General features: G+C 46.1%; 1 protein-coding gene across 1 annotated transcript; it reads right to left on the bottom strand.

Annotated features, from left to right (window-relative positions):
• Positions 1–215: 215 nt before the first annotated feature.
• Positions 216–15,857, bottom strand: BRD8 (bromodomain containing 8). Its single transcript, XM_010078437.1, has 20 exons — positions 15,767–15,857; positions 15,068–15,137; positions 14,026–14,075; positions 12,786–12,908; positions 12,568–12,648; positions 12,047–12,111; positions 11,306–11,442; positions 10,656–10,871; positions 9,235–9,379; positions 7,867–7,959; positions 7,167–7,447; positions 6,224–6,658; positions 5,777–5,870; positions 5,523–5,569; positions 4,953–5,167; positions 4,554–4,646; positions 4,288–4,356; positions 3,408–3,585; positions 2,657–2,761; positions 216–623 (listed from the first exon to the last, which is right to left on the bottom strand). The coding sequence occupies exons 1-20, from the start codon at positions 15,787–15,789 to the stop codon at positions 564–566; spliced, it is 2,580 nt and encodes an 859-aa protein (XP_010076739.1). The 5' UTR covers positions 15,790–15,857; the 3' UTR covers positions 216–563.
• Positions 15,858–15,920: the final 63 nt, after the last annotated feature.

Here is a 15,920-nt window from a genome sequence, read left to right on the forward strand (position 1 = left end):
GGGAATCTTCCCCTCTATGCAAGCATTATACAACATTCCTATGATTAATGGATTTTCTCTGATGTCAAAGCTCTGCTGTGCTTGTGTGTTATACGATAACTGGAAGAGAGTTGTACTTGTATATATTCAAGACAGGTATGCATCTTTGTACAAGTGTTCCTCACTGCAGAGAGCTGCGATGCTCAGTACACTGCACACTGTACACGAGATTTGTTCCCAGACTTTAATATACATACACATTTACACATCACTAGTAAAAATCTGTACACTTCACATTACAGTACATACGAGCCACCAGTTGCTAGCTAACACCAGAACACTGATGAAGCCCAAGACGACTGCCCTAAAACAGGCAGGGGGGCTAGTCTTCCCCTCTGGGGAAGTTTCTTTGGGTTACACATTCTGACGAGACACTGCTTTCCAGAGGGGCAAGCGAAGAAGGTGGAGCAGGTCCCAGAAATGGACCTGCAGCTTTTCTTCCTCCTCCAACAGCTGTTAACTACATCTTGCTTGCACCCCAGCTCTGGATGCCAGGCGCTGGGATTTGCTGTCTGCCTGCAGCATCATTTCTTCATCTTCATGTCTGCCTCGATGGCACAGCGACGCCCTCTGGTGCCTCCGTCCTAATCACAAGGCAAACAAAGAGAGAGAGTTATGCAACCCCGAAACACAACACACTTCCTCCAGCACTCGCGGAGGAAAGGAATTGCATCTGGTAATAACTTTTTATGCCTTCTGAACAGGAAAAAGGGTATCTGTCCTACGAAGGCCTGGGGAGGCCTGCCTGCAGACCTACCTAGAATTCACTCTGGACACAGCACAGGTGGTGCAATTTGCAGCATCTGTGTGCTGCCGGCAGCCAGGGCAGAAAGAGGCAACAAGGCTCTTGCCCAAGCAGGTGCTTTTGGAGCCTGTACAGCGCAGGCTTTCTCCTAAGCGGCAGATTCTAGCTTGGCTCTTAAGATGGGAAGAGGGAACTGCTGACTAACCTACCTTATCAGCTGCTGATCCCTACGGGAAGTGCTCCTCCAGCTGAGTGACCCTGGCACTAGCTCCCTAGCTTCTCCGCACAGCTCCTTTCCATGAGCAGAAGGCGAGCTGAGAGCTTCCTTTGATCCGCTGCCCTCTCCCTCTGGCTGACATGCTGACTGTCCCGGAGTACTTCTCTGTCTTTAGATATATGTGAGAGAAAAAAACAACTCTCCATCTTCCTCCCTTCTCTCCTCCCCGCAACTCAGAGACTTGGGGTTTTCATGAGAGAATGTTTTTCCAAACACTTCCAGATCACCACAGGCACAGAGCAAGGTATTTCTGCGGAGTATCTTATGTTCTTTCTGGACCATGAATGATAAAGGAGTACACAGCTGACTCCTCACTTTCTCAAGACTCTTTGTACTGACTTGAACACGTGGAAGGGGCAGCTGTATAAACATGAGGTGTAACAACTAGAGTACTGCACCACTTGGTCTGTCTTCCTACTTATATGGAAAGAAAGCAGGAGAGAAGTTGTGGAAAAAAGCAAAGGCAGATGACAAAATGAGAACACTTGGAACCAGAAGACTGAAGCCCCTCCCACTCGCCCACGCTGAGAATAAGGGACTGAGATGATTCTCCTCTAATAATCATGGTTGTACAGCCCCTAAGTTAAACACACACCGCTGCAGTGCTAAGGATGCTGTGACAGTGCAGGGATCACCCAGACAAGGAGCAGAGCACAGTGCCAGCAGTACCGTAGTACCTGCTGGAGCCTTTCAATACTTACAAAGAGAGAGAGAAGGAAGGCAGGAGAGCCCATTGGGACACTGTCCTGTTAAAAGGCCAAACAGAAGGACTTATCAGATATCAGATACGGAAATGCACACACCGCACAGAAGCACTGAGCCCACACATGAGCATAGCGAAACACGTGCCCTGCTCCCCTTCCCGCATGGCATCAGTCTTATGCAGCAGGAACATAAAAACGGACAAAAGAGGGATACTGCGAGAGTCAGAATGCTAGGAAAGGGATATTCCCTCCTCAGCCAAGGCAAGGCCTGGTCTACCACACAATTTCTGCCCTGTGCAGTTGCCACTAGAACTAAGCAGGCAGTTCTTGCTGTCTCAGGGTTGTGGGCACCAACTGAGCACACTTGTGATCACTTAATCATGTTTGGATGTGTCTTTACAGAAGAAAAAAACCAAACAAGCCTACATTGCTATTAGTTCAGATCAGTGTGGAAACCAGTTCTCTGGTGTGTTTTACACAGCAAACCAGACTGGAATGATTCCCTGGTTCTAAAAATCTGACTCAGAAGTGAAGAACACAGCAGAGGCTAGTCTTCCAATTCTCTACACCTTCATCTTCCTGCCATATCACACCTCTTCCTATACTCTGTTAACTTCCCTACAGTTTTATCACCTGTTTTTAAGAACACAAAATAGAACTATTGGGATTACAGAAAAAACTCATGAGACCTGCCTCTGGGATGATGTACAGCTCCAGAGCTGAAATCTAATCAAAGGACACATTTAAACAAAACTTTGTTCACATGACGATGCTGGAGCCATTGCAGTCTCAAAAAACATCCTGCCTATCTTTGGTATGTGACCTTCATGAAGTATATTCAGATTCTTCAAAACATACCAAGTGCCCTTCCACAGGGTGCAGCGTTCTCACCTTCTCCGAGGCATCTTGCTTTCGAGTGGAGTCTCGCCCACGCAGGCTCTTTGCACTGATCCCTGACTCTGATGTTTGCATGATCAGTTGCGTGGCCAGAAATTGCTGCAAGAAAACCACACTCTTAAGATTCTCAGGCAAAACAAGCTCAGTGTGTGTCAGTTAACTATCACAAACCACAGGCTGGGAGTGATTGGGTCAGAGGCAGTTTCAGTTCCTTGTCTGCTGCTCAGAATAAGTTCCCCCATTTACCTCAGAAGCCACAAATCCTGAGAACTACAAATCCCCCATTCAAACTCTGTTAGCCCTGCCATTTGGGACATTCTACTTCACAAGAAATTTTAAATGGCATATATTCACAGGACACAGTTTTATACACACTTTATACCAGCACAAACCAGCACAGCCACCAAAAGAAGCCATCACATCCCCTGTCATTCACCACTCCTGTTGCCTGTTTCAGTACCACGCCCTGGTTCTTGCTGGCCTAAGCATTTCCCTGAAGGAAATTAGATTTGAAATTGGTCTGGGCTGAACCTAAAAAACATTTTGCTGTGTTAGTTTTAACTTATCCACAATCTAGTTCATCACAAACTCCTGAGCTAGCACAAGAGAGATGCAGGGAAAGACGGCACTACTTCATTCAAAGACACTGTGAGTGAAACTGTGGTCTTGCGTCCAGAAGTCTTTCCGACACCTATGGACCAAGGCAGATACTCTGTCCTGCACTGGCCTCAGCTCAGTACTTTACCTGGATCTGCTCCAGGACATCTCGCTGCATCTCCACGGCCATGTGGTACACGTCGTGGTCAGAGCTGTTGTACATAACTGCATTTTGAAACATCAGCATAATATCACGCTGAAACTCAGCTGTGGTTCGTATCAGCCCATTCTCAATGTTCTTTTTAATGGTAGATAAATCCATTGGCCTAGAAATGCAGACAAAATAGCAACAGAAATATTTAACTCTAGAACAGCCTTGTGTCTGTAACATGTCTAGTTAGACCATCTATTTAACTTAGCCAAATAGGTTCTCCCCCACCAGGCTGTGTTCCTGAGTACCCAGGCCTTGGGTCAGCAGACACAAGCTGTCTAGCAGTTACCATGAATGGTAACAACGGTGGGACAGATGCCTCCGGAGCGGCATTTGCCTTCTCCAGGCATCACCTTCAGGAGACACTAAGGAATCTAGAGCTGCAGCCACTGAACCGTTCAGGAGATATTTTGGGGGTTAACAGGGGATTCTGGTAATACTTCCAGAAGAGTCCACTATCTGGGACAGTAAAAAATGCGGATTAAAGAAGACAGGTCTTTGGAATTTCAAATATTAAATCCTACCCTTGGATAGAAAATGGGAGAAGCAGATCAGTCACATACTGCCTTACTGATAAAATACATTCTGTACGAAGTCAGTGTATTTCAAAGACAGGGCTGCGTAAAGACACATATCTGTTACCGAAGACGACCCTTTTTCTTAGGGAAACCTGTTTCTGACTGAATCATGCCAGAAAAAAATAATTTTCCAAGTCTTGCAGTCCGCATGGCAGCCAAAACTACAGTTTCTGCCAGAAATCCCTACACAAATATGCAAATATACAGAGTTCTAATGACAGAAGACTGATGAGACTCACCTCTGCACAATACTGTGGTAGCCTGGCGCTATATCGTCAGTTACAGGCTGCAGGAAGACATTGGCGTACCTGCAGAGAAAAGGAGTCCACTCAGTGCCCCGTCCTAGCTGGTAAATATTTGTTTCATAATCTCATGTTTATTTGTCTTCTACCAGTAACAATATGATTCATCATCTCCCAGTACCAAGGCAGATGAGCCTCCCAAGGTGGGAGAGCAGAGACTTGTCTAGGATTCTTTCTGCCAGTTCTCAAGACATCAAACTCACCTGTGATTAGCTGCTGCTCTCCAAACTAGCATGATGGCTTTCTTCCAGATCTTCTGGGCCTGTATTGCTTCCTGGTCCTCACTGCACACTGAGCTGGAAAGAAAACAATAGGATTTCCTTCTGGAGCCTGTGTACTGCCTCATAGCTGAAACTTTCTGGTATATTTTGCCTTTGACATACCTACGCTAATCCAGGCCAAAGACAGAAAATAAAAAATGGGACCTGGTACTATGGTGCTGTCTGCACACTTGCACTCGTAAGCAAGGAGAACCAGACAAATCAACAAATTCCCCCTTTGGACCCACTCAGTCAGCAAAACAGAAATGAGAATCCTACGCTCCCTCCATAAAATAGCCTGGGATTTGCATCGGTGTGTCTGAGAGCTTCACTGATACTCACAACTGCGAGGAGGCTGGGCTGCTGGGGATGGAGTCAGCTAGTGCGTGAGACTGTAAAGGTGCATTGTGGACACTGAAGCCATCATCGCTCTCACTCACAGGGGGTTCGTTATCCATCTCTGATAGATATCCCTCACCCTGATCTTCTTCTTTGGGTTCCTCCAAACTGGCAGCCTCACTGGCACCATCCTCATCATCCTCTTCACCCTGCCCATCCTGAAACACAGGGAGTTCATGAGTCTGCACAGCCAGCTACAGCAGCACCTCAGAGCCTCCAAAGCAACTATGGCTCAGCAAGCAAACCGATCTTCTTGCTACAGCTGCTGACAATTTCTGCAAAATCCTAGTCACTCTATCCTGCCCTGCCTCTGCCTGCAGACACAGAAACACACGTACATGCAGCTGTATAGCGCCCAAAGCAATCTCCCCTTTAGCTCCAGCTGCAGACTGCCCACTTCTCAGTGCAGAAAGCGGAACGCAAGCTTTGCTTTTCAGCAGATAGGAGCCAGGAAGCAGCAGCAGTGAGAAGTTACTAATAAACCCAGGATGACTACAACCAATCCAGAATTACCTTCATCTGACTCCTAAACAGGGCTTGGGCTTCCTCCTTCATTGACTCTGTGAAAGAAAAATAAGCAGAAAGGTTGATTCCCCAAAGCAGTCTTTCCTACAAAAGCTCCTGCACCAATGCCTACTGTCCTGCAGTAATTACCACTGTTCCTACACATATCTTCTCCCTCCTCCCCAAAAATCTGAACCAGATCACTGACAACTATCCAGCTAATAATGTTGCATGTAAAAGATTTCCTAGCTGAATCAAGTTACCTGACAGCTCAAATTTGTGCTGAACATCAGCCTGTGAGGAGTCTTCACTCACATTTGGGACTTGTGGAGGGGATGAATCATCATCAGGTGGGGTCTGGAGGGAAGAGAAATGCACAAGTCTAGATGTTTGTGTCAGCTTACTTCAGTGAAGGTGTGGGCACATCTCACCCTAACCTAACTCAAGGCAATGAAGTTCACTGAGCACCTTCCCAACAGCAATTCTGCGTATGGGTGGGGGGAGGTACATAAAGGTACTGCTTAAAGCAGAGAGCTTCTCTGCAGATCGAACAGATCAGCAGCATGACTCCCAAGAAAACAGTCAGTCACATTCATTGAAGGGGCACCTTCAACCCAGCAGTCATCCTTCCTCTAAACTTCTCTCCTACCTGCCACAACTGCTCCTTTCTTTCCCCACACCTGTTCCAGACAGCCTCTCTGCTCACATACCTCTGTCTTCACTGTGTTGTGCACTGTGTCTTCTCCCTTGGACGACTCTATCTCAATTTCAGAAGTCTCTCCTGCTGTTATAGCTGCTCTTTGATCCTCTTCTATCTCTTCTGTCACTCTTGCAGTTGCTGGTATGGTTTCCTCAGGGCCCAGCTGATTCTGCTCCTGCTCTGCAGGTTCTGTCTTTATTTCTGATCCCAGCTCGCCAATGCCCATTAGGTCTCGAATTCCCTTTGCCTCTGGCTCCTCACACTCCAGTCTCTCTTGCTTCACAGTCACAGACACTTGGGGTATCTGGGCCTGTTTCTCATGCTCCTGACGAATTGAGTGTTCCCACGGGCCAGGCAGGGTCTGAGGGTCATCGTTATCTTCGCAGAAAGAAGACAGAGCAGCTTCAACAACTGCTGCATCCAGGACTTCAGGATGATCGTCCACCTTTATTGCCAAAACAAACACACAGCAGTGCAGGCCAAGATCAGAAAGAGGGATTAAAAAAAAGTTCATGTTATTTGGTAATGAGACAATTGTGGAAAACCCGATATACTGGGTTTACAAAGTTGCCTTTCGCAGCCAGACTCGTATCACTCCCTGTGGAGTCTCCCGTGGAGCTTCAGTTTCAGAAATACAGCACTCCTGGAAAGTATGCTGCAAGCAGCGCTCATTCGTCTGCCAGAGACATGACCCAAACCTACCCAACATGAGGAAGAAAGAGATTTCTTTCTGCACTCTGAAGAGGAGCACCAGGCTAAATGTGGCAGACTAGCAGCAGTGGTGTCATAGGGTCATCTCCTATTGATCTGGATAACGATGGTGAGAATGTGCATTTTTGGAATAGTTATTTCTTGCTTGTTTAAACTAACTAAATTGGTGAACAGTAATCACTTGAGATTAAGCTAACTGGATGTGGAGCAAAAGGCACCGGCACTCTGCTTTGCCCGTTTACCTTGTCCTCAATGATGGCTATAATATTTCCAACAGTATCGAAGTCCAGCTCTTCCCCTGTATAGGACACTGCAATATCCATTTTCTCAGCCAAATCCAGGTCTTCCTTCCCATCCATGCAGTGATCTTTGGAAGACTCTGCAGTGCTGCCAGCCCCAGAACCCAGGCACTCTTTCTTGATGGAATCAATGATCATGGATATTTCACTGCTGTCCATGGACACAGTCACGGTATGGGCATCAGACACTGCCTCCAAAGAAACACAGGCTTCTGGCTGGCTCACTGCACAAGGATGAGAGCGACAATCAGAGACCCATCTGGAGAAGTCAAGCCCACATAAACAAATACTGCAGTGGGTAAGACCAAGCACCAACTGCAAGTATCCCAGGTCCACCCACAACAGCATGGCTTAGAAAAATAAAAGACAAATACAGGTGTGCTTTCCCACAGTAGAGACAAAGTGAGACTCCAGCCCTTGAACCACAATCCAGCAACATGTCATTAGCACTCCCACCCCCACCCAGCAAATCCTGTTTAAAACCATTTGTTTACCCCAAAACCCAGCCGTAACTGTCCTTTCAGCAAGAACAGCGAGTCTGAGCTGATAAAACGCCGTCTGAGAACTCGCTGGGTGCTGATCCCAAGGAAAGTTCTGCTTTCCAGCAGTGTACGACCTACGAGTGCGTAGTTCAGGAACGCACCTGTGGCTACGCTTTCTGGAGCTGCAGCTGGTGGCACAACGGCTGGTGCTGACAGCGTGGGCATCATGACAATGGTTGCCTGGGACACAGGCTCTACGGGGGGTGGCAGGAGCTTAGCTGGAGGTTCGCTGGCAACAGCGGAGAAGGAAGCAAGAGGTGAGGTGAACTGTGCAGGACCAGCTTCTAAAAGCCGAGAAAGCGTAGGAGCACCTAACAGAGAGTAGAAGGGAAAAGCACATGAGCAAGAAGCAGCCACCACTGAAGTCCACAAAGCCACCACTGGGCTCTTCACTGTCTGGTGGCTTCTTCTGGGAAAAGACACTGAGAGGTACCTACAAATGGTCCGAAAAGCTATATAGAAAACCTGCACCAGACATACACGACTCCTTTGTGTGTGCAGTCTGAGAGAGAATCATGCAGACTATGGGACACTGTGTTCAATGTAAGGGCTGGACAGGCTAAGCCACACATGCAGAGAGATGCCCTTCCGCAGGCTCATCTCAATACAGTTATGGGAAATCTGAAAAAACAGTGCTGAGAGAGCCACACAAGGTTAAGACAAGACAAACAGTCATCACAGGAGCTGGAAGGGAGCAGAGGAGATCTCTTTGCAGGTCTTTCCTGGAGAATTCCTCTTATATCAAAGGTTGCCATTCATCTTAGCTATTACTTCCAGTATGAATTTACTGAACTGTCTGGACCAAATTACCAGGTGTTAAAGAACAGACACAGATAAGGAAAGTGAGATTATTCATGTAGAATTATATATGAATGAATGGCATAAATCCCCTGCTGCAATGTGACTAAAACCACTGGTTAGCATGAGGTGAGAATAAACTTCTGACAAGGCCCAATGCAAAGACCCTTGCACTGTCCCTCTCACCCCTCTCTACAGAACTTTGGAGCTCATGGTCCACTGCAGTCTAATACTCAACAGACCTCTAAACTAAAGCAGAGCTAAGACACATAAGTTCTCCAGCTTCACAGGGAGCTGCAGCTTGACACTCTGGAAATGAGATACTAGACCAATTTTTCCCCAACTCCCTGTCATCTGTTTCTTTCTACACTGAAATGCATAGTATTAGCTAGGGTCAAAACCAGAAAACTAGCCTGCATGGACCAGGATCGAGTCAAGTCTAATTGTTGCAGTCATTTTAGATCAAGGCACTCTTTTTTCTGTAAGGATTAGTCTCATCCTAAAAAAAGTAGGGGTGAGAGGGACATGGCTACAGGAACAGAAATACAACTCGTAAAAAAGTCCCAAAACCAGCCAGGCTAGATGTCCTTCATCTCTCTTGAAAGAGAATTCATAGAACAGACTGAAGGTACATCTGAAGGGAGAACTGTGCAGGGAGAGTCCTGAGTTACCTGAAGCAGCAGGAGATGCAGGGACAGCACCAGGTGCCGACTGCATTTCCCCACTGTGCAGCACTGGAAGGACGCTTCCTACCTCCAGCAGCACTCCCGAACTGTTGATGTGACCAGAAGCCACTGTCACTTCGTTTTCACCGACCTGCCAAAAGGAGGACACAACTGAAGTTCCTGGACATACCACCCCATCAGTGATTCTCTGCCAGATATGCACCTCCATGAGCACGTGCATCATTTGTTCTCTCAGTATTTCTTCTGCGCTATTTGTCCTGTGTAGTTCCTACCTGAGACCCCTTACACAAGTGCACAACATTCCAGTCTGAAACTAGTTGTTCTTCAGGTACAATACAGCTGCAGTGCCACCTTCCTTTTAAGTCAGGCCAAATACATCATTTGCTCTACCTTAGTTCCTCTGTTCAAGGACCTCACAATCCTTTACAGATACCAGTCTCTCTAATCCCTGAGATGGCATGGAATCATCTCTTATTTTGAGTTGAGGGAAACTGAAGCACCAAGATGAAAAGTAACTCTATCAAGCTCACACAGTAAACTTATGACAGACCTTGAAGCAAATGTAAAACAGTCCTGATACAAAGAAAACCCCATCTTCCACAGCCATTATCTTTCCTTGCTCCACTCTATGTTACACTGCACCCTGCAATCACAGAACCCATGGAATGTTTACCCAAGCTAACAAATAGAAAAGACCCCAAATCTGACTATTAAAAAAAGAAAGTCAACAGCAGTACACCTATTCCATCACACAAGCACTAACGCAGTGAATCCATGCGACTGGCAGGCTGCTGGCTGCTATTTTCAGACTGGGCTCTGACCAGTGTCAGCAATGGTCACCCTCCCAAGACTCCAGAGTCACTAACACCAGAAGGGTCGAAGTGGCTTGCCATCACAGTGATTTTAATAACTGTCTACAACTACAAGAAGGCTAAAGCACTTCAATACTGGTCATAAACCCCATTAAAGGACTCCCTACTCCTATGCTAAGACCCATTACAAATAATGAAACTCAGCCTCCTGCCAAAATGTAAAGAATAATTGTAAGCCCAAAGTAGAAATCACCAAGAACACCTTCATGGAGACTGACTGGGATGATGCTGACCAACATGCCCCCTCCCCCAGGGAGAACAATTTCCTTTAGCAAAACCCGCAGTTCCAACTCCTTATGTTACTGAGCTGAGACAGCCAGTCCTATGTGCTGAATGATTCCTGCAGTCCTGCCAGGAAAGGGTCCCACCTCTGTGGCTCACAGGGGCAATTACATCCCTCAGATATCACTTATGTTGGGACTCTCACAAAAACTGTATGTTTTTAAAAAAGCCTTTGCAGCTCGCCCTTTTTCAGTGGGAGAGTCTGGAGCAAATTGTTTGTGTGCTTGCATAAATGAGCAGAGAGCTCCATACCAGCCTGGGGCTTGTGGGCAGGAGACTGCCCTTCTTCAGCAGCTCTGAGAGCAGAGGGGAAGGAGGCGGAGTTGCTTTTTGTCCTAGCATCTTTTTCTGGGGTGACTCATCAGTGACTGGGGTCATGGGGGCATCCAGGGGAGCAGAACCTGGAGGGGTGTCAGGGATTCCAATAAAGGAGGCAACCGGGGTGCTGGGCAATGTTCCAGGAGTGACCTGAGAAAGAGAAAAACCACACTGTTCAGAGCCATACTCCACCACAGAGACTAGCCCCACTTGGTCCTTCCCCCAAGAGCACTGATCCAGCACACCAAAGACACCTACTGCACTCACTCGCTACACCTACGCCAGGCACATGCCTTCAACCCTCTCCCTGCCCCGCAGTGCCACTGCCCGGGCACACACACAGACTGCTTGGCAAACCCACTGATGCCCCTACACAGTCTTCGATCCAAGCATCTGATCATCACGGACACAGAAGAGGTCACGTATCTTGAGCAGCACTGTACATCAACCACACTACAGCACGACCACAGTGAAAAGTCTGCAAAACAAGGCAAGGGCTCCTGCCCAGGCTCCTGTTCCGTGATGAACACAGAGCCCCATGGCCCAAGCTGGTTCTTCCCTCTGACCCTGGGAAGCATCCTTACCCCTGGACTGGCCTCGTCCACAGCAGGCTGAGACAGATCTCCCAGAGCATATTCTCCCCCTGGGGAGGTTGAGCCTGCAGGGGAGCGAACCATCACACCTGTTAATCGTCGTGGTGGATTCTTAATGGCTTGACGAGCTGGAAGAGAACAGGAAAAAAAAGTGAGATTCCATGGCTCCATCTTGGACAGTCCCTGAGAGTTATCTCTGACTTTAGGATAAAGAACTATAAGAAAACCAATTTATACTGTAGGAATTTCTTGCACCACACTAGGTTCAGTTCACAAATCATACTAGCATTGGGTAACGCACTTTAATTTCAGATTTCTGTAGCAGCTGGGTATTCACTACCTCCTACCACGGGTAGGTTAGTTCACTGAATTGCCCCAAGAATTATAAACAAATTAAACATTCAGAACAAATCTCTTTTCATCTTCAGACAATAGTAAAACTATAGGGAAAGCTCAAGGGTTGAAAAGCCTGACATTCTAACAGAGAGCTCCTTACTAATCCTGCTTCCTCTCAGATATACCTTTTCCACAGAATTTGTTCTCTTCTCAGAAGTCTCTGCATTTGGCCCTGTTACAAATACAGTGCTGGAAAGAAAATAGTCTTTCTGTCAAACTCCTAGCATCAAGGAATTCCTCCTGAACAGGTCTTAACAGGACTTAAATACTTCCCAAATGTTCTTATGAACATACGTATCTCTCTCTGAGGAGTAAGAAAGTTCATTGCCAGCTTACCCTGATAAGCAGCATCTGTAGCCTTCCTCTTGACTTCCGCTTCCTCCTCTTCCAGTTTTTTCTTTCTGTATACAGAACCAAAACCTACTGTCACACAGTGTCCCATTTCCCCTCAGGTCCTCCTGCAGCTTACTGACCCCCATCCCATTATCTCCAGACAACAATGAACTGTCTCTTCAGACTCAAATCCTCTGAGGAGGGAAGCAGAGTCAGAGGCCAGTCACAGAATGACACACTTGGCAAGAAATTTCACTTCCAGCTGACTACCAAAACAGTGGAGACAAGCATGGCGTTGCAAGCTGTCACTCAGCTCTTCACTGAGCAACTCCAGAAGATGTTCCACATGAGCTGGTGCCCCCCAATCTAACTTAAGCCCACCCTCAGAGGCCAAAGCATCTGCCCAGCTGCCCTGTTTCTCTTAACCTAATGTATGCGGAGCAAGAGGTGTCTGTCAAACACACAATGTTAGGCAACTACAGTCTCAGAGGAAGGCATAACATGGAAATAATCAAAGAACCCACATCATAATCTCATTGCACAGCTCCTCCAGTCTGTTATCCATGTGTCCGGCCTGGATCAGCTCTGCATCCTTCTTGAGTTGCCTGTAATCAGAAAATCTTCTTATTTACTGAACAATATGCCCTAAGCAGCATTTTCACCCCAAGCACCATCCCCTTCAGGCCACTTTTTCAAGACAGGACTCTCAGGTGCACCACAGCTTAATGCCTCTGCCACACACCTGTATTTCTCCTGTGTTTCTTTAATCATTTTCTTCAACTCCTCAACTCGTTCTGCAGTCAGTTTCCGCACAATAACATCCTCCACGGTTTCCACAACTTCTCCCTTCTCACCACGTTTTCTCCTACAGAATATGAGAAAAAAAAAAACAGTTCAGACATGAAACACAGAAAACCTCAGTTTTCCTTTCATAAATGGCTGCTGTCTGTCATTCTTGACACAAACATGCACCAAAAAAAAAAAAATCAACAACTTCTTGCAATTTCTTTTAAATGATATTGGACAGCTGAAAGTTCAGACAATCTCTTCTGAAAAGTTCAATTCTTAAATGCGTGCAGTGTCAAAGACTTCAGGAACAGATAAAAGATGCAAGCCCACTGCAAATTCTCAACCTGAAAAAAAACAATCATTCAACTTCAGAGAAGATTCTTACTACCTACAAAGAAACATCTCTATTTTTCCTTAATAACTCTACTAAGTCCTTTGTCTTTGCAACTCTAGTGCTGAAGATCACTCAGCACTATCACAAATAATATTTTTAAAGATCCTGCCTGTAATTTAATTCGATGTGAAGTCCCAAAACAAAACTCCTGGATTTAGGAGTGAGAAATATCTGAGACCACAGAGCTGCAGTGATAGCATTGATAAGAAAACTACAAGAAACCACTGCAAAATACAGACAAATATAAAAGGCTCCCCCATCTCCCTTTTGCTGTCTTTCTACCCCTATTCTGAATTATAATTTTATGTGTAAAGTTTATGCTCAGTAAGACTGATATGTAGTGTTTTATTCCAGCCAGATCTATGTTTCTTTTTGCTGCATTAAGTCCCCAAATGCACACTGCAACTCTTACAAATGGAGCTGTGGCAAAGAGGCCCCAGTTACCCTACCATGTATTGTAATGACAGCAGGGGCCCACGGAGTCACTGACAAGCGCACAGTGACCAGTTCTAGAACCATATATTACTGAAATACTTCGGTTCTGTGAAAACAACAACAAAAAAAAACCAGACAAGATAAAGAGGTATGGGAAGCATGTTCTAAGAAATACCTTGGGCTTGTCAGTCTCCCCCATCTGCCATACCCTGATCCCACTGTCCACCCACATCAGCTATCACAGCTGAATTTCCTCATTCCTCTATGCTGTTTGGTATAAGCACTATCAAGTCCTTTGCTCTAAGAACTGACAAGTTCACCCACAATTTCTGCAGACTGCACTTGCTTCAGACTTTGTACTCACTTAGGGGTCTCCGTAGTCTCCAAGAGCTCTGAATACTGAGAGGCACAGTGCTAAGAAGAAACAAAGAAAGTGAGAGGACGCTGAATAGTCAGCATCAGCAAACACCTATCAACGAAGTCTACAGGGCACTTACTCCTACTTCTTCAGAGGTCTAACACTTTAAGAACATATCTGACAGTCTTCTCCAGAGTTTCCCCCATGGCTATAATTTAGTGTAGCTCAAAGTGAGGAAGCATAGTCACTCTTTTACTCTAGCACTGCACAGGCTGATCTTCAAAACAAAGCTAAGAACAAACGTTCCCAACTATGAATTTAGAAATCAATGCAAACAAGGATGACAAGGAAAACTGTAGCTGTAATGTTTCTGTCTCTGAACATGAACCAAAATATTTCAATGGCAAAGACAAAACAACATTGCATCAGGGCCATTTTCATTAACAGAAACAGTGAGCAACATAAACCCCCAACTTCTCCCTTGATTATCTTCATCTCTTTCTGTCCCTTATACAACAAAAATCCCAGGTGCTTGCCCACACAGCAGGATACACCAAAAGACATAGGCATCCACAAATTCCTAGGGCAAGGAATTCCACAGCCTAATTACATGCCTGATGAAGAGCAATCCCTCCTGTTAGTCCTAATTAATAGCCTCTAAATCTTGTACTGGACAAAGCACTGAACAATTAATCCTTATTAATCCTCAACTTCATGCCACTTCTGACTATACAGACACTTGATGTATCTCCTAGTACCCATCTCTTTTTTATGCTGAAGAGTTCTACCTTGCTTAGCCATCCCTTACAAGCGAGCTGTTTCATGCGTTTGATCATCCTCATATTTTTCTTAACCTTATCCAACTGCACCATAGCCTCAAATTTAATTTCAGAAACAGAAAAAAAATGTATTTGATTTACACGAACCTGATTTTTAAAACTACTTTTGCAATCTTTTTTTTTTAAAAGAAACACATTCTCTTAGGCAGCTGTCTTACATATCCTATGCAGAACTTACGTTTTCCAAGACTCAAATGCCAGTATATTACCTTCTGGGAAAACCAGTCAGGTGGGCGTCCTGGCTCTGCAAAAGGTTTGATCGCTCTGCTGACTGAGACCCTACAGGAGAGAAATGGGAGTCACCGTCAACTTACTTTCTTCCCCAACCAACATACAGAGAAGAGACACTGACCTGTCTCAACGTTCATCACTGAATAGCTGCCATAAACACAATGAACTTGCAAAGACAGAATTGTTACTCAAGTACAGCCCTTGGACTCAGAAAGATCTGCCTTAATAAACAACAGCTTCCTTCCTTTGCTTTGAAAAGCAAGTTTCTAGCTTCTAATGACACCAATTCATCTCCACAAAAACTTAACTTCAATGAGGGGAACAAGGCAGCAGAACAGCTACACATTCAGATGCAGTGCACAGCAATCCGTTATCAAATACTCTTCTTGACCACAACCCAGCCCTTCCAATTCATGAAGATGTCACTCTGTTCTGATTAACATGCTTCTGTTTCTACACAGTAACTACAGAAGAATAATCCTATATATACCTATAGAATATGACATACCTATAACACTTCCATCTTTAATCCCCCACCTTTGTTCTGAACAGCAAACAGCAGTGTCAATGCCCTGCTGCTGCACCGTGCCCCAGTCCAGCGCACAGCCCCGTGCTCTATCCCGGCGCGGCTCCGGGCCGGTTACCCCCCCCCCCCCCGCCGCTCCCCGCTCCCTTACCAGTTCTGGTCGCCGCTGCGCATGACGGACGAGGCCAGGCAGAGCTTCTCGCGGATGGACCAGGGCTCGGTGGGGCCGGCGCTCAGCAGCTTGTGCTCTGCGGGACAGCGGAGGGATTCCACGGGCCCGCCTCCCCCCGGCACCCGGACCTGGA

Source organism: Pterocles gutturalis, unplaced genomic scaffold (assembly GCF_000699245.1).
Source record: "Pterocles gutturalis isolate BGI_N339 unplaced genomic scaffold, ASM69924v1 scaffold1603, whole genome shotgun sequence".
Lineage (NCBI taxonomy): Eukaryota > Metazoa > Chordata > Aves > Pterocliformes > Pteroclidae > Pterocles > Pterocles gutturalis.

Coding starts and splice junctions, on each gene's coding strand:
- BRD8 (XM_010078437.1), bottom strand. CDS start 15,789: ATGCGCAGCGGCGACCAGAACTG. Junction 12,649..12,785: donor GAAACACAGGAGAAATACAG/GTGTGTGGCAGA, acceptor TTCTGATTACAG/GCAACTCAAGAAGGATGCAG. Junction 10,872..11,305: donor TGGACGAGGCCAGTCCAGGG/GTAAGGATGCTT, acceptor TCTCTTTCTCAG/GTCACTCCTGGAACATTGCC.